At 42.5% G+C, this 18313-nt stretch overlaps 1 protein-coding gene across 1 annotated transcript; it reads right to left on the minus strand.

Annotated features, from left to right (window-relative positions):
- Window positions 1-1744: 1744 nt before the first annotated feature.
- On the minus strand, window positions 1745-12303 carry LOC307081913 (uncharacterized protein; the record flags this gene model as incomplete). The annotated part of the gene is made up of 10 exons (XM_079745285.1): window positions 1745-2272; window positions 5848-5917; window positions 7188-7326; window positions 9376-9637; window positions 10015-10124; window positions 10201-10354; window positions 10460-10677; window positions 11378-11533; window positions 11690-11927; window positions 12016-12303. 10 exons carry the CDS (start codon window positions 12301-12303, stop codon window positions 1745-1747), a joined length of 2163 nt encoding a protein of 720 aa, XP_079601411.1.
- Window positions 12304-18313: the final 6010 nt, after the last annotated feature.

The following is an 18313-nucleotide window of genomic DNA, read 5'->3' on the forward strand; positions in this document are numbered from 1 at the left end:
AGATGGGGACTTCACAGACAAGGAGGGGCCAAAGGATCCTTGGAAGAATGCCGCGTTGGTATATCCATGCTTTGAACTTTCCAGGTAGGCTGGACCTGTCCACAGATTTCAACCAGCCATCCAACTCAGTGCAGGTCGACTGGATAGATGTTGTATCTCTCAGAGAGCTGTCAAAACCTTGCCCAAGCTCTTGACTGGCTTCTCTGAGATGGTTGGGATGGCTGTGCCTGTGATGGTAAAGCGTAGATCAACTTGAAGAAACGCATGGAAAAGGTAATGATTATTCCACGTCATCCCATGTTTGGCAGCAGAAGCCCAGGGTGACCTCATTAAAGGAGCTGCCACGGCAGATGTCTTCTGCTCCTAATTCAGGGCACCAAAACACAGTATCAACAATAAAGATAATAAACAAATGGTATTCAAAAAGAAAGGCCATAGGGACTAGGTCCTGGTGATACTTGTGCCCTGTGCAGCTTATCACTTTTCCATTAGTTCCCTCAGAGCAAATGAGATTTAGTTCTCCGTTATTAAAATAAACACAGTAAACTCAAAAAGAGGACTACAGGAATTCATTCAGAGCCTGGGATTAGATTGAGGGGGAGATGGATAGAAGATAGGCAATGGATTGATCAAAATACATTCATTCAAACAAGCTTATATATATATAAAGACAAAGGTCAATCTGAAACAGATCAAATCCTTCGAAAGGGAGAACTGTACACTGTGTGTGTGTGTCTGTGTGTGTGTGTATGTGTGTGCGCATTTTTTGTGTGAATGGGTGCAGGAATATCTGAGCGGGTGGGCACATGTGTGTATGTATGTGTTTGTGGGCTAGCGTGCATGTGTGTGTGCAGTTTGTGCATGTCAATGTGTGTGAGAGCGCTCATGCATGCGTGTGTGTACATGTTGAGCGGCTGCAGCATAACCCCAGCTAGGTAGATACCTGCACTGGTCCCCTCTGACAGGGTGGTCCCCTCTGACAGGGTGGTGGTCCCCTCTGACAGGGTGGTGGTCCCCCTCTCACTGGTCCCCTCTGACTGGGTGGTCCCCCTCTCACTGGTCCCCTCTGACTGGGTGGTCCCCCTCTCACTGGTCCCCTCTGACTGGGTGGTCCCCCTCTCACTGGTCCCCTCTGACAGGGTGGTCCCCTCTGACAGGGTGGTCCCCTCTGACAGGGTGGTCCCCCTCTGACAGGGTGGTCCCCTCTGACAGGGTGGTCCCCTCTGACAGGGTGGTCCCCCTCTGACAGGGTGGTCCCCTCTGACAGGGTGGTCCCCTCTGACAGGGTGGTCCCCCTCTGACAGGGTGGTCCCCTCTGACAGGGTGGTCCCCTCTGACAGGGTGATCCCCCTCTGACAGGGTGGTCCCCCTCTGACAGGGTGGTCCCCTCTGACAGGGTGATCCCCCTCTGACAGGGTGGTCCCCCTCTCACTGGTCCCCTCTGACAGGGTGCTGGTCCCCCTCTTACTAGTCCCCCTCTGACAGGTTGGTCCCCCTCTTACTGGTCCCCCTCTGACAGGTCGCTGGTCCCCCTCTTACTAGTCCCCCTCTGACAGGGTGGTCCCCCTCTTCCTGGTCCCCCTCTTACTGGTCCCCCTCTGACAGGTCGCTGGTCCCCCTCTTACTGGTTCCTGGTCCCCCTCTTACTGGGTGGTCCCCCTCTGACAGGGTGCTGGTCCCCCTCTTCCTGGTCGCCCTCTTCCTGGTCGCCCTCTTCCTGGTCGCCCTCTTACTGGTCCCCCTCTTACTGGGTGGTCCCCCTCTTACTGGGTGGTCCCCCTCTGACAGGGTGCTGGTCGCCCTCTTCCTGGTCCCCCTCTTCCTGGTCCCCCTCTTCCTGGTCCCCCTCTTCCTGGTCCCCCTCTTCCTGGTCGCCATCTTCCTGGTCCCTCTCTTCCTGGTTCCCCTCTTCCTGGTCGCCTTCTTCCTGGTCCCTCTCTTCCTGGTCCCCCTCTTCCTGGTCCCCCTCTTCCTGGTCCCCCTCTTCCTGGTTCCCCTCTTCCTGGTCCCCCTCTTCCTGGTCGCCCTCTTCCTGGTCCCCCTCTTCCTGGTCCCTCTCTTCCTGGTCGCCCTCTTCCTGGTCCCCCTCTTCCTGGTCCCCCTCTTCCTGGTCCCCCTCTTCCTGGTCCCTCTCTTCCTGGTTCCCCTCTTCCTGGTCCCCCTCTTCCTGGTCCCCCTCTTCCTGGTTCCCCTCTTCCTGGTCCCCCTCTTCCTGGTCCCCCTCTTCCTGGTTCCCCTCTTCCTGGTCCCCCTCTTCCTGGTTCCCCTCTTCCTGGTCCCCCTCTTACTGGGTGCGGGTCCCCCTCTTCCTGGTCGCCCTCTTCCTGGTCCCCCTCTTCCTGGGTGCTGGTCCCCCTCTTCCTGGTCCCCCTCTTCCTGGTCCCCCTCTTCCTGGTCCCCCTCCTACAGTCCAGCCCTGAGGAGAGCAGACACACACTCAGTTACTAATGGAGGACAGAAGAAAGGGGGTTTTGGCACAATGAAAATCTAACCTAGACAATGAAGCAAAGAAGACGATCGAAAGCCAATTAAGTGAAGTAAGGGATCACCATCCAATTGTGTGTTTTTTTACAACCATCAGGCTTGCAAAAACATAACCCTAACTGATTTAAGTGACCTCATCAGTGCGGCTTAATATTTACGCTGGCATAAATCTGTTAACAGTTTTATCGGCTTTGAGTTTAATTTCAATACTTTATCCGTGTGGAAGCCAGTGGCAGCAGATGTCTACTGAACAAACAGCCGCTGTGTGTGTGTAACTGGGCTGTTCCTAATCCTCATAAATTACCCATGTTTTTCTTAAGGCTAGCATCTCATTGACCATAACATGCTTATTCTACACGACAGAATGTCGCACAGCGCTAAATAGATTTTTTCAATTGAATGACATGCCAATAAATAAATGAATTGCATGACAACAAAAATAAATACAATTTATGTATTATGCTTTTTCTCTCAGGAATGTTGTATTTCTACTAAACCAAACACTAAAAGAGGGAAAGACCCTCAAATGAACCACAAAAAGGGAATCATTTCTTAATTTACGGGCATCATTATGCTTTTATGTCCCAATGTCATGCCATGACAGCTATATTTCAGTTAAACATGCTTTGAGTATTTTACATCTGACTATAAGATTGCAGCGATATATAAACCATGCAGCTTTGAACTGTGTATCATATCTTCTCCCATCATTTCCCTGTTACGTCTGTGCAAACACAGGCTAATGAATTGGCACCCAGCAGTGTTTATTCCCAGGACTCCCAGTACAGCTCCCTTCTTCCCATCGCCCTCTTTTCCCACCAACACCTTATGTGCAATGCGTGTAGGCGCAGAAAAATGAGTTTTTATTGTTCTGCAGGGAGAAATGAGCAGTTAACAGTGTTGAAGGAGGATTTTCGTTGTATATTGACAGTGTGGGACTAGCAGGCCCTGGTACGCCAGCTCCTCTAGGATTCGTTTGGCCAAATTATTTTAGCATTGATATCTTCTCTTTCCTTTCATCCCTCTTCAGCGATCAATGATAACCAGATCGACACCATCTCTACCTAGATGGACACGTGCACGTGCCTGCAACCACACACACACCAACACACACACACACACACGGAAACGCAGGCACACACACACACATAAACTCACGATAACACAAGCACACAGGCAACAACCCCCCCCGACACACACACACACACACACACACACACACACACACACACACACACACACACACACACACACACACACACAGACACACACACACAGACGCCCTTCTGAGCTCCCTCACTTACTATCGGCACTATTTTCCACTCTCCGTGTTTTCATCTACGATTGTTTACCAGGAAACAAAGACAGTGGCCTCTGGGGAGCCGAATGGAAAGCGAACCACTTTTCACAGCACTCAATTATCCACAAAAGTGTCTCTTTTCATTTTATCTCTTAGCCCTTCAAAAAGTGAAATCGCACCAATTGTTTCTGTGCATTATTTTTTTCTCCATGTCAGTCTCACCGCTTCCCGCCTCCGCACAGCGAGAGCAAATGCCAATTGAATCTGCCATTTTTTTCCCCCATTCACTTAACTGCTCCTTGGTGGAATAAACACAGATTCTCTGTGAGCTCAGTTGGGTTCCCGCCAAGAACTGAGAGGTCCTTCAGCCGGGTGTAACGCCATTAGTTTGTCCATAGGCAGTAGAGTGGAGAGAAGTGATACTGATAGTATTCAGGTGGTCGGAGAGCAGTGGGGGAAAGGCCTTGATTTCAGACACCTTGGGTCATTTTCGTGGACCCTGGCTACCTGGAAGCTTGGCGAAGATCATTTTGTTTGTTTTTTTCTTTTAATGGTATGCTATTTAAATAGGTTAAATTAGGTTAAATAGTGTGTTTAGATAACAGTTCGAGTGAAATCCTCCTTTATTCTCGCAGCCAGTAATCAACCTTCTGGCTGCAAGAATAACGATAATCATAGTAAGACCACACAAGTCCATTAACAATCTTTCTATCGTTCTCACCGTGCAATCACTTTGCTACACTATGGACCTAGGCTATATCGGGTGTTTAATTAACACTTAAATCAGTAATAAAAAGTAGACTCACTATTATTTTCACTTAGATAACCACGTCTTGTCCCCGTTTAGTTCTCAGAAAGTAGTGTATGGATCCATATTTTCGCCTACTACGCTGTTCAATGTGAATGCCTTCATGTAGGCTTACATCTATTCTTCTTGATGTTCAGTCTGGCTGTTTCACCAATTGACAATATTTATTCTCTCTTCTCATTCTAACAGGCTAGTACATGATTGCCTTTACATTAAAATGTGTGTCCCTTAGGTGTTCAGAAATACTTTGAATAGAAAATTCATATTCACTTTGGTAGTAGTCTAATATCAAACGCAGATTATACTCTTATTAAGAGGGTTTAAACAATAGTATGGTGGTTTCTCATTCAGCTCTTTTGAATACTTGATTGCGGAGGTTGTGTATTCAAGATGACATTTTTGCAGTTGGATTAAATAGGTTATTTAGATAGCAATTTAGCATCATCACAAGATCCTGCTTTTATAGTGTGTGATGAGACGACATGAGATGATGATTTCATTATCACTACGTACTCGTATGTAACTTCTGTGAACATTTAATATAATGAGCAACCTCCCCAAGCGATTCTTCAATGTCAAAGGTAAACAGTCATCTAGTAGAACAAAACATTCTTCCATAATTGTCTGTATTTCTTTTATTAGGTAAATTAATATTGCCTATTGATAAATCAGCCACACTGAACATCAAGGGGTATAGATGTAGCCCTACAATAACACACTAAATCCACATTGAACAGTTGTAAAAAGTGTTAATATGGATCCTTACTCCACTTTCTGAGATCTAAACAACGTGGGGATCCAAGTCATTTTAAGCCCACAGCCCATTTCTAAATTGAACATGGATTAAACACGTTCTTAATGTGCTTTTTAACGCATACTACTACCTTTGTGCCCAGGCAAAAACTTAATTTGTAGACTTCCACCTCAGCGTTTAAGAACTTTAAAATACAAAAAGTAAATTGAAAGCAAACATTTTGACGTCCAGCATTGTTTGATAATGGCATATACATGTTACAATCACTGTAAAGTTGTTAGCATACTTTATGATGCTATTTGAGCTGTGAGTGGACAAGCAAAGTTCCATGAACAGGGAGTACAGCAGGGGGCTAACCCTAACCCCTGCGGTGCTCCAGTAATCAGGGTAAATGTGGAGGAGGAGTTGGTGCCATTCCACACAGACTGGGGTCTGCCTGTCAGGAAGTCCTTGATGAAGCCGCACAGGGCTGTGTTGAGGCCTAGGTCCCAGCATTCTCACATATGTGTTCCTCTTGGCCAGGTGGGAGAGGGCAGTGTGGAGGGCAAGGGAGATGGTGTCATCTGTAGAACTGTGGTGGGTCCGGGGAGTTATACAGTGAAGAGGTGATGTGGCTTTTTTGACTAGTTGCTCGAAGCACTTCATGTCCTTACCCCATGAGGTGACAACAGCACAACTGGCCCACCTATGATGACGTTGACCTCCACCTAGGCTACCATTCCCCCGGCCTCCATATCACACATTGTGAACTCCATCCAGGACCTGCTTCAGCAGAGCAGTGAAGGGCTTGACTCTAAGCAAAGCCAACAGCTGTGAGACCTGTTCCAGCAATTCCACTCGTTTTTGCAGGACGCAATGAGGACTACACCCATACCAACCCGGTGCAGCACTCAATTAACACGTCACAGCCCGGCCCATTAGACTATGAGCCACTGGCCAGAGTTTGCCAATCAAGCAGCCTGCCGACCGGATGATACAGGAGATGGCAGTGGGGTTGAGAGCCATTCCACAGCCCCTGGGCTGCCCCTGCCATCCCGGTCGAAAAGAAGGCCGATGTCCACACAGGTTGCGTATTGACTATCGTTTTTCTAAGCGATGCGAGCTGCAAGGACTCCTATCCCTTGCCCCGCATTGATGACGCCCTTGACCAAATTGCAGTGTCACAGTAGTTCAGCGCAAGACCAAAGACGGCTTTCACCATCGGCCAAGGAACAGAACGGCCTCTTGCAGTTCTGTGTGATGCCCCCGCCACATTCAAGAGACTATTGGAGAGGGTGCTGGCTCACATTCCCAGAAACTGGTGCGTGGTTCAGCTCGGCGACCTTCTAGTCCATGCCAGAGACTTCAGACCAGCACTGGGGAATCTCCGCCAGTTCTTTCAAGCCATTCGGGGGGAAAGGCCTGCATCTACATCCCAATAAATGCAACCTCCTTCAGCTTGAGAACAAATTCCTGGGCCACGTTGTGGGACCAGAACAGTTATGTGTCCTTCATGCAATCAGCAAATCAGAGCTACAGGTGGGGGTGCAATCATAGTGCTGTTCCCACAGATGATAGGCTGTTGTAGAAGATGTTGTTCCGGTTCGGCGCGTCCGGAGAACTTCACAGCTATCAGGGGCAGGACATCGAGGCGCTGGTGTTCGCTGAGGTGTGCGACTAGCTCGCCATGTGACTAGCTATCGCCACCTCATGACACCAGCGTGACTGGGACCGTCAACTACCCCTGGTCCTGTGGTTTGCTCACCAGCTACACTCATGTTTAGTAGAGAGCTGCAGACCCCTGTAGACTTAGCCTTTGGTGCCCTCCCCTAAAGTTATCTCCCCAAGATACCTTTGCTTACCTTGGGGCATCCAACAGTGTCTGGCGGAGGCCCATGAGCTCACACTGCAGCGCCAGCAACAGGCAAGGGCACGGCAAGAGCCGGGGTATGACCTCTGTTGTCAGGGCCGCTCCTTCACTCCTTGGGAGTGGGTATGGGTCTACAACCCATGCCGGAAAAAGGGAGTTTCTCCCAAACTGACCAAGGTGGGATAAGAAGGCGTATAAGAAGGGTTAAAATGGCAAATTTTACGCACGCACACACACACACAGTGGTCTCTTCAGTGGTTATTTTTTAGGTGGACTTAGGATCTGTGTGAAGTAGTGCCCTGAGACATTGTGTTCGATAAAGAGCATACTGTTAGATAAACACAGGGCCACACTGAGAGCACATTCCAAGGGACAATACTCACAAGAGTAATATGCCTGCCCAAGGAGTTATGATCACTTTCAGAACCAGCAGATTGCCACCATAATTCCCCCCTGCAAAGCAACACATTTAGAATAATTACGATTGCGCGACAACCTTGTAAAGACTGTCGCGGTTCGGCTGCAAATGGCCCGTATATAACGTCCCATTGATTCCACGTTGCCTTCCAATTCTGTAATCACCAGGAAAAGCGGGAATGCATGCAATTTTATGTTTTTTTTTGGTCTTTCACTTCTAGTACAGCGCCGCAGTCTGCAGTCCTGACAAGGCATTCACCCCCCCGACGCCCGGCCTCCTCGTCTAATCCCCACCAACAGCTCCCATCATCAATCAGGATGGGATCAATAAGGATATGATTATGTTTGAGCAACGCCGGTGTTAATCACCGAGCCCGCCGTCTCTCGGTCCGCTGGGCTTCACTGGAGCGCTCGCGGGCAGACAGCGGAGCTGCCTTATTGAGAACAGCCATATATAATGCATTTCACAAATCAAATATCAAACCCGGTCCAAAACTAAACAGCTCAGGAGGTTGGACGAATACACATCCATTTAAAAGTTCTTTATCTTCAAGTTCATCCATGAATATTTATGTTAAACAACAAAAACAATTGGAATAATTTGGAAAAGAACATTATTACCTCCTTTCTATTCTTACACTTCAGGGGAAAAGTTATGGTTATTATAACAATACGCAAGGCTATATATATACACAGTATATACATATATACACTGCAAAAAAGGGTAGACTGAATATAAGATATAAGCACTAAATTTGAGGAGAATCTACTTAAAACTAGTGAAATTATCTGTCCATGCAGCAAGTTAATTTTACTTGATAAGAAATCTTGAAATAAGATTTTAAAATCTAGAAATAAGTAGTTTTCAAAAAGTTAAAAATAAGATGAAAATGCTTAGTTTTAGATTAATTTACTTGAAATTGAACTTAATAAGCCCAATAATAAGGGAAATATACTAAATATAAGCAAATACAGTGTTGAAAATAAGATGAAAATGCTTGTTTTTAGATTAAAATACTTGAAATTGAACTTAATACAGCCCAATAATAAGGGAAATATACTAAATATAAGCAAATACGCTGCTAAAAATAAGATGAGAATGCTTGTTTTTTAGATTAATATACTTGAAATTGAACTAAATACAGTCCAATAATAAGGGAAATATACTAAATATAAGCAAATAATTCTCCCCCCCACCCTTAATTGTAGCAAATTACAGATTAAAAACATTGAAAAAAATTATATTTTAAGTTGAAAAGACTCAGTTTAAGTATAGTATGATTAAGCTGTATCTTGATACAAGTTGCCTCATCCTAGAATGAAACTAAATACAGCTTAAAAATAGACCCAAAACCTTAAAACCTGTCCTTATTCCTAGACTACACATCTTCACTGACTGAAACCACAGCCAGGACTGCATGATGAAAATCCACATTTATTGGAACACTGTCAGGGTTCCATCATCATAACATCAAACACAATCAAGTCATTTTTTGAACACAAACAACAACGATTTGACAATGCAATGTTATGTCGTAAAATACAAAAACAAAAAACTTTAAAGGATGTGTGGGACCTCTACTACATCTATTTTTTAGGAAAATAAATGTAGGACTCTAACCAAGTGCTAACCAAGTTATGAACAAAACAAGCTAGGACACAGCAAACAAAAAGCAAAACAACTGACCCGACAAAATCCTTCTCACCATTCACCTATTTTTCAATGAACGAGTTCCATTCATCTATTGCTTTTTTATATGCACCAGTGGCGTCTTGATCGTGGATGGCATCACGAATTACCACGGTCTGAATGACAGAGAGGATGGTTGCAATACATTTGGGGTATGTCAAGTGCAAAGTGTAGTAGTATGCCATTAACACCAACATTCCTTCCCAAAAATCCCCCTGGGGGAGGTTGCAGACTGGCATGTTTCCCACGGCAACGATGCAGGTCGTTCCATCAAAAAGCAGCACCGGGGAGGAGAGAGGCCGCTTCTCCAGGTAGAGCCCAGGGTCCTCGCCAGGCTAGAACAGAACCATAAGGACAATATGGTGGAGAGTATGAACATGCTGTGCATCAAAACTGCTTAAAAGACTATGTTCACTGAACACGGTCACTGATTAACTGATCACGCTGCAACAAATGAATGGCATCAAGTGCAATATCAACAGATTGCTCAAACTGATGTATGTCGAAACAGAGGAAACTAAAATGAATTACTTCAAGTTGAGGACTGAACTTTGTTGAAATTTTAAATTTACGAAATAAACAAACTGTGAGCATGAATAATTGTATTTAATCTCTAGTTACACTGAAGTTTTAAGTAGCCCTTGTTAGGTGTGAACATGCACAACAATGTGAGTAAATGAAGGAAACATTAAAGTGGCAACATAATTCTCACCTTGAGGATATGAAGGAGAGCCTCACTGGCATTTCCAAGCCGCTTTGGTGGTGGAGTTGGGGAGGGGAAAAGTAATGGGAGTGCATTGAAGAGGGCGATAGAGAAATCCACTATGGAGCAAAGAAATAGAATTGAATGGAATGGTTTGAACATAGACGACACATTTGATATAGAACAGCAACTTACCTCCACGTACATCCAAGGGGAAAGGTGGTTTCAGGGCTTTCTTCCACACGCCATAGAACTGCACCTTAGCACAAAAGTCTGCCCATCTCCCTTTCATTTCCTCTGTGTATTTGCGGTTGGTGCTATCAACGATGCGGCGCAGCTCATCCATTGCCTGGGACAAAATTGTGCTTAGTTATTCAAACACTGACCAAGCTTAAAAAAAGGCGGCAGACAGACAAAAGCAAATCATTCATGCCAAAGTAGTAGGGAAACGTACATTTTGAATGTCTTTAAAACATGGGTATGCCTCAAAGATTTTTTTGGGTCGGTCTTCTTCCCTTGCAACATCTGCATCAATGAAAGCCCGTCTGGCCTGACACTCAAGGTCCAATATTTGAGCTACATCACTGAAGTTGGGTCTTGCATTGGGCTTCTTGTACATGTTGCTCAAAGTTCGGTAGTGCCTTGCCTGCATCTTCAGACTGTCTTTGCGTGCTAAAATTGATAACACAGGAAAAAGGGAGAGTCAGACAAAGACATTTTAAAGTAAACACTACACTGACATCAGAGAAGGTCAATCAAAGTTCATTTATATGATTAAATTACAAAACAATTATAGTAGAAAGTAATTGTAGCAGTCAGTATTAGGCATAGCAATAAAACACTGGAGAACTTCCAAATCTGTAACCATTAACTGGACTTGAGAATGGATTATTAGAATCTGTTTTCTATTCATTTTCTTACACATCGTCTTTTATCATACTGCTTTATTTTTAAAAGTATCTTTATCTATTTGTATCTGTAAATAGTACCCCCACTAGATTTCAGAAGTAATATTTCTACCAAACTCAAGTGTTAAAGGCAATAGAAGCTTGAGTAAAGCAATTTCCTAATGAAGTATTAAAAATGTACAGAAATTTTAAATTTACTTTATTAATTTCATTAGCCCTAATATAAAATACATGCACAGCACAATGATGCACAACTTAGGTTCAATGCATGTTGAAATGCTTGTTTGTAAAATAATGGGTCAAATCAAGTTCAGTTAGGCCAAAAAGTAATTTGTTTAAAATTGTTAGCATCAATGTAGCCGATGACTGTGAGCCGATGGATATATTTTTGAAAGTAATTTAATCTAATCTGTAAATCAAGATCTATCATAGATAGCAGTCTGAAAGGGTGAAGGCGGGCTTACCATCATCCTCTGCAAATGTAGTTGATGAAGCTGTCACAGTCCTGGATGTTGTTGGTGAAGCTGTCACAGTCCTGGATAATGTGGGTGATAGCGGTGAAGCCAGGTTGCTATTGTTGGGCTTCCTTTGCACACCGGAGGGTAGCTGGAGTAGGGAAGCTTTTTGTGGGAAAAATAATTTTAAAAAATTAAAATCTAAGTATTTGAAAACTAACAGGGAAGCACATTAATGCAGTCTCAATCCGTTTTTTATGGATGTACAGAAACCAGTACAGTGACTGCACACTTTTACTTTGTCCAACTTTAAGAACATACCTGCTCTGGAGTTGTCCTCGCTGAGGTCATCGTTGCTCTCAAATAGTATGGCGTCAGCCCTGGATCCACTTGGGTCGCTGCTTGTCTCACCAGTTGCATCACAGCTTATGTCACCATTTGTCCCTGTCGACCTGAACAGAGTCTTCTTGGCCGAGCCTCGTTGCGGCATGGAGCCTTGCCTCTTCCTTGGGGACCTCATATTTTGAAGTCTCTTGTGCATTTTGGTGAAGATGGTAACCTGTGGTAAAAACAAATGTTTAAGTTGCTGTTTTGGATCCCACTCATAGATGTTTTTTTTTAAAGAGAGAGAAAAAAACATTACTTACATATGGCATATTAGTGTTAGCATCACATAACATGGGGTAATAGTTGACGATCTTCTGTGCCATTGCTCTCATCTCAACTTTGGAGGGGTATTTTACTTCTTCTCCCATGGGACTAGCACACAGGATTGCAACCATGCTGGTGATTGTGTTCCGGATGAGTCTGCAGCAGAGCTCCTTAGACAGCTTACAGTCATTTTCTTTTCCAATGCGGAGCAATGCAAAGTACCGACTACGCACCATATCCAACTCTGAATCTGTGTACAACACATACTCTGGTGGGTCTGGCATTTTCAATGTTTTGGCAGCAGTTTTGGATATGGGAGTGGAAGCATGAGGCTGGCATGTTGGGATGGCACTAATTGAGGGTAAAATCCAACTTTCACTTCCACACGCGCTGGCATCTTGGTCAGTAGTTCCTTCACACTATTACAATTGTTGGGGATAAATAAAAAAAAATACAATTAAGAGCATTGATCACTTGAGAACATTTGTACAGTAAATCCCATCCCATGTGTATGTACCTTTTGATTGATAAAATCCCAAAGCTTCTTTCTTCTGAGAAAATTCTCTGGGCCAGGAAAAAGATCTTTCAGGTCATCCCGGCTAAGGGTTTTCAAAACCTCCTCATCAATGCTGGCGGCTGTAATTGATAAAACATATCTAATTTCAGATGAGACATTTTCCAGCTTCCAGTCACATGATGAGTTGCATGTTATGCGCACATATACATACGTTTGTATGGTTGTCGGTGAAATGAAGCACCTGGTTGTTACTAAAGTTCTAAACATCTCATTTGCTGATTGCCAATCAGTCAAAAATAATTTAATGTCTGTCTCATTTAGACACCTATCCCAAAAGGCAAGACAAGTTAATGTCTTTAATAAACTTGATTTAGCCATATGTTGTCCTTGATGTATTGGAACTAATTCCACTTTGTATTTCACTCCATCACATTGTAAAGGCTAATATAGGAAATGTTTTCGTGAACAAGGTAACCGTGACATCATTACACACGTTCGCCAGTAAACACACAGTTGACATGAACTACGCTTGTGTACACTAACACACACACTGAATATAGCCTATGGCTTACTACATTCCAATGTTTAAGCATGTTGAACAGGTGATATAAAGTTTGTGCGTTTTACTTCAGTCATGTCAACTGGGAAACTGGAATCTTTAGGCTATCGCTCATCACGTTCCCTGGCTGTGACTAGGGCCCGACGGCGACTCCCTGTTAGTGTGTGTGCGCGCTTGTGTCTGTAGCGTGTCTGACACACACACACACACACACACACACACACACAAAGATTCTAAAGACTAGCTTGTATCATCCCAAAATAGTTTTTATATGTAAAACTGATGAATGCGTGTCTCAAGAACACATTTCAAACTTTAATAAAAAAAAAGGGGTTTCGTTTAATTCATTTTTCCTAAACGGTTAGGATTTACAAACCGTTGCACGTGTACACGTGCACTACAATTTATATGAAAAATGTAGTTACTAGTTGTTAATTTACATCAACAATCTCCCTTTCAAAGATACAGAAAAATACAGATGCTAATGTTGCTCAGCTAATTAGTTAACATGAATGAAAAAAATGATTTACCTTCCAAAACCGACAATATGGTGTCCTCGAACTCGTCCATGTTGGGTTACCAGAGCTCTCCGGCTCGCTTTCCACGCACCCTTACCTGAAAAAATACGCGGCCAGAGGAAGCTAATGGTTTTCTTTTCTTAAGTTGAAGGGTTGAACCACAAGTTTACCAGCCTTTTCTTTCAAAGCGGGAAACAGCCGGAAATCGCCTCAACCGCTGTAGGCGCAAATGACTGACATCATGAACTGAGCATGCGCAGAAAATACAAAAAATGCATACAATATTAAAACTACGTTTTAAAATACCGCATTGAGCCTTAAAATCTGTTAATTTAAATGTATGTAATTTAGTATAAAAATAGTAATTAGAAAAATAAATACCTGATCCTTCCCATCATGCATCCGCCGTTAAACATGAGAGAAGAAGAAGTGTTTGCCAACCGCCAAGAAACAAAACGAAGAAGAAGTTGACGAAAGCGTGCAGAGAATTCATCATGGCGTGGAGATGCATGATATGTGTGGTCTTTGTTGCTTTAACTGTAAAGGTGCTCCTTAGCCACATAAATGCAGTTCACAGTCGTAGTCCGGACTTTTGGGTTTACTGTGGAATTGATGGCTGTGACCAGGACTTCAGAGTTTACAACTCGTTCTTTTGCCATATTAAACGGACGCACCCTCTGTATTTGACGACTGCGTGCCCGCCAAGCGGATGGAGAGCGAACCCCACATCCCACTCTTTGGGGTTGCAGAACTTTGGTCTGGCGGTTTTTTCCAACAGTATCACTGATGCAATAGCCAGCGCTGCGGAAACACGGCCTGTACTACCTCTGTCTGCAGCTACCAGCACTGAAATACCGCCTGACCCATCTCAGCATGAAACACTGCAGCCTCAGGTTGTTGACTGGCTTGTCCCCGTAAGTGTCAAACTAACTTAACATTACAATGTATTTTGACCTCTGTTGCCTAAGTAAATTAATTCTAGCTGATTTTGCTATTTCTAAATTAATTTTGAATGCTACAAAGTGCAGAGCAAAGGCAACACAAAATGGAATAGAAAACAGCAACATTTTGGATTATAACAGTTACACAAAGAAGTACACAAAAAAATATAATAACAGATAGTGTCTGCAGAGAATGGGACTCTTTCCAAAAAAATCATTGATTTATTTAAAATTTGGAGTCACCCAAATGATCTTGTAAATATTATTTTTGACTATTTTATTCATCTTTTCTTTTTTACACTAAGTTAAAACAAACGGCTTTGGTTTAAGTCAAACATAATAATTGTATATAAATGTGTATATAAAAATATAAATGTACATAATAATTGGTGTCCTAGATTATGAAAAAAATGCTTCTTATTATTCTCCAAAGGAAGAACCTGATATTGCCAGATCTGCTGCAGCTTTTGCCGTCAGCGTCCGTGAAGAATGCCACTTGTCACAGGTAAGTGACTACTGATCATCACCTATGATCAGTTAATCTCATACCATGCATACACCCAACAACAGCATGTGGAAGTTTGAATTCACTTTTGTTCAAGAATCTATCATTTATCAATGTTAACATATGGGCACCGAACATATTTCCTGCTGAGCGAGTCACGTCATGCCTCTGGCTGAGAGTATTTTTTTTTTTTTGAAAAATGAACGTCTACAGGATGTAAATTGCAACTTTAGAACAATTTCTAAATATGTTCGGTGCCCATACGTTTACATTGACAAAATTATCAATTCTTGAAAGAAACTGAATATAAACTTCCACAAGCTGTGGTTGGGTGTATGGATGGTATGAGATGAACTGATCATAGGTGAGGTGATTTTTGAGACAAACATAGTTTATGTCATGGCCTTTAGTTGTATATTGTGGACTTATTGGATGGATTCATAGTGCAGGAAACAATAATATAAATTTCAAATATTTTCACAGAGAACCGTCAACAATGTCATCTCAGGGGTGCAACAATACCAAGCTGTTCTCCTAGGTACGCTGAGAGAGAGAATGAGAAGGGTGTTTGAAGAGAATTCCGACGCGACCACTCGGCTTCAAGATGCGGCTTTGGCCACGTTTGATACGTTCACAGATCCTTTCTCCACAACTGCATATGGACAGAATAGGGCCATTCGGGAACTATTCAATCCAGTTGACCCAGAGGAAGTTGTAGTGTCCCAGAAGATTTGTTGGGTAAAGCGAGGTCGTTCACGGGTCATGTCCATAAGAAACAAAGTGTTTTACTATATTCCCCTAATTCAAAGTCTAAAGCAATTATTGACCAATTCCAGAATCTTTACCATGTTGAACACTTTACCACAAAGGAGCAGAGAGGGATTCTTCTATGATTTTAGTGATGGGGCCCTCTTTACCTCTCACCCTTTATATTCTCAAAGGCCGAATGCATTGCAAATAATACTATACACAGATGAAATCCAAATATGTAATCCCTTGGGGTCCTATGCTTCTGCAAATAAATTGCTCATGTTTTATTATAGTTTAGGTAATATTGATCCAAAATTTAGGTCTAAGTTGGCTTCGATACGACTCCTTGCTATTGCAAATGCAAAAGATATTTCGGAGAGTGGTGTTGATGTTGTACTAAATAGAATTCTTGAGGATCTGACACAGCTTTACAATGGTGTCATGATTGAAACACAAAATGGTGAAACTGAGTTGTTTGGTGCTGTGATAGCCGTATGTGGAGACACACTTGCCCAACACGAGCTTGCTGGCTTTAAGGAGGGGGTTGGTTTTGCTCATAGTAAATGTAGACACTGTGAATGTGACTTTGAGGATATGCAAAGTTTTTTTGACGAGAATAGTTTTGTTGAAAGAACTATGGAGAACCACATCAGTCAGTGTCTTGAAATAGACAAAGCAAGCACAGATGTCTTGAAAGGGTCCCTCAAAACCACTTATGGAATTAACAGAAGAAGCAGACTAGTAGATGTTCCTGCATTTGATCTGATCAAACAAACTCCCCAGGACATGATGCATGTTATTTTCGAAGGTGTCGCACCAATGGAGGTTAAGCTTGTATTAAAACACCTTATTCTCTTCGGAAAAATAGATTTACATGAGTTTAACGCAGCCATTAAAAACTTTCCTTACTCACCTCTTGATATACAGGACAAACCTTGTCCTATCAGTGTCACCACTCTAGCAGCTAATGACAACAAATTGAAACAGACTTGTGGGCAGATGTTTATACTTTTAAAAATATTACCTTTTCTTTTGAGTGGTGTGGACAATGAGTACGTTCAATTCATTATGAAGTTAATTGAGATAGTACAAATAGTCCTGGCTCCCACTATTTCTTTACAAACTGTATTGTTGCTCAAAAGTATGATTGAGCAACACCTGTATCAGTTCAAACAACTTTTCCCTGAAGCAAATGTGATACCCAAGCAGCATTACATGTTGCATCTTCCTAGTCAAATCATATCCCTTGGTCCTTTAATAAGGAGTTTGTGCATTCGCTTTGAGGCAAAGCATTCCTATTTTAAGCGATGGGCCTCTAAGTTAAATTTCAAAAATGTGTGTAAATCACTAGCAAACCACAATCAGTTTCTTGAATGTTGTCAGAATGACATAGGTTTTGAGCATCCAATTTTTGCAAATGAAAGAGAATCAGGGCCTGTATCAGCTGTTACAAATACTGAATATGTTAAGAGAAAAGTCACCGATTTTTTGGGATTAGATGTCATGCAGTCTATTGTCTCAGTGAAATGGTTTATCCTCAATGGCAATAAGTACATCAGTGGGAAGTCTATGATTATTGCTGATGTGAATGACATTCTCCCAGTGTTTGGACTGATTAAGGATATCTTTCTGATTGATTCCACAGTTGTTGCTTTTGAGTTCCAGCGCTATGAAACTTTGAATTTTAATCAAGAATTATTGGCTTATGAAGTGGCAGTTCCCACTCTTGCCCAGGCTACAGAATTTGTACATGAGCTCATTGATTACACTTCATACTTTTCTGTTAGTTTCAGAGAAAGTGAGTTTGTGCAAATAAAATACAGTATTTGTGATATCATTGCCAATAGACATCAGCCGGATTAGGGATGCACATGTGTATTGGATGATCTACTGATCTCAGCTGTCAACAAAAAAAATGCTATTAATCGGTGTCAGTATAGCTGATGTGTATCTGTTTTTCACAAACAATTTAATGGTCCCATGTTCTCAAAATGTATTTCCTTTTTTATTTTTTTCAAAACCACACTCATATGTTATTGCAGTGTTAAGAGTTAACAGCTGGTTCTGAAGAGAATTATTTATTGGGCTGAAGAAGTCCTTACGTTTGACAATTTTTTTTTCATGGTTATGTGAGAAATTGTCAGCAGTGTGGTAATGTAACACTATCTCTGACAGATGCAGAAAATGTTCATTTTTGCATCACAATTTTCATTTTCACTGGAAAACTTAAAATGATGTGATGTGAATTTTATCACGTTTATATAAATAAAAATGTTTTCTTTCATCTGGATTTTTTCGTGTTTTTTTTAATGTTTTTTTCCCGCACCATCGCAGTTTTCGTGTTAGAACAATATCTGGCATAGCTTTCATGTTTGTTCGTTTTTTTCAAATTCACAGTGTACATTAATAAGTCCTTATAAGCGATGAAGCCAATGAATTTTGGTGACCTCACGACATTTGCTTTAGCACCACCTTCAGGTCAAACTTTTATGTATCTTAAGTAG

This window comes from Pollachius pollachius (genome assembly GCF_949987615.1).
Source record: "Pollachius pollachius genome assembly, chromosome: 10".
Lineage (NCBI taxonomy): Eukaryota > Metazoa > Chordata > Actinopteri > Gadiformes > Gadidae > Pollachius > Pollachius pollachius.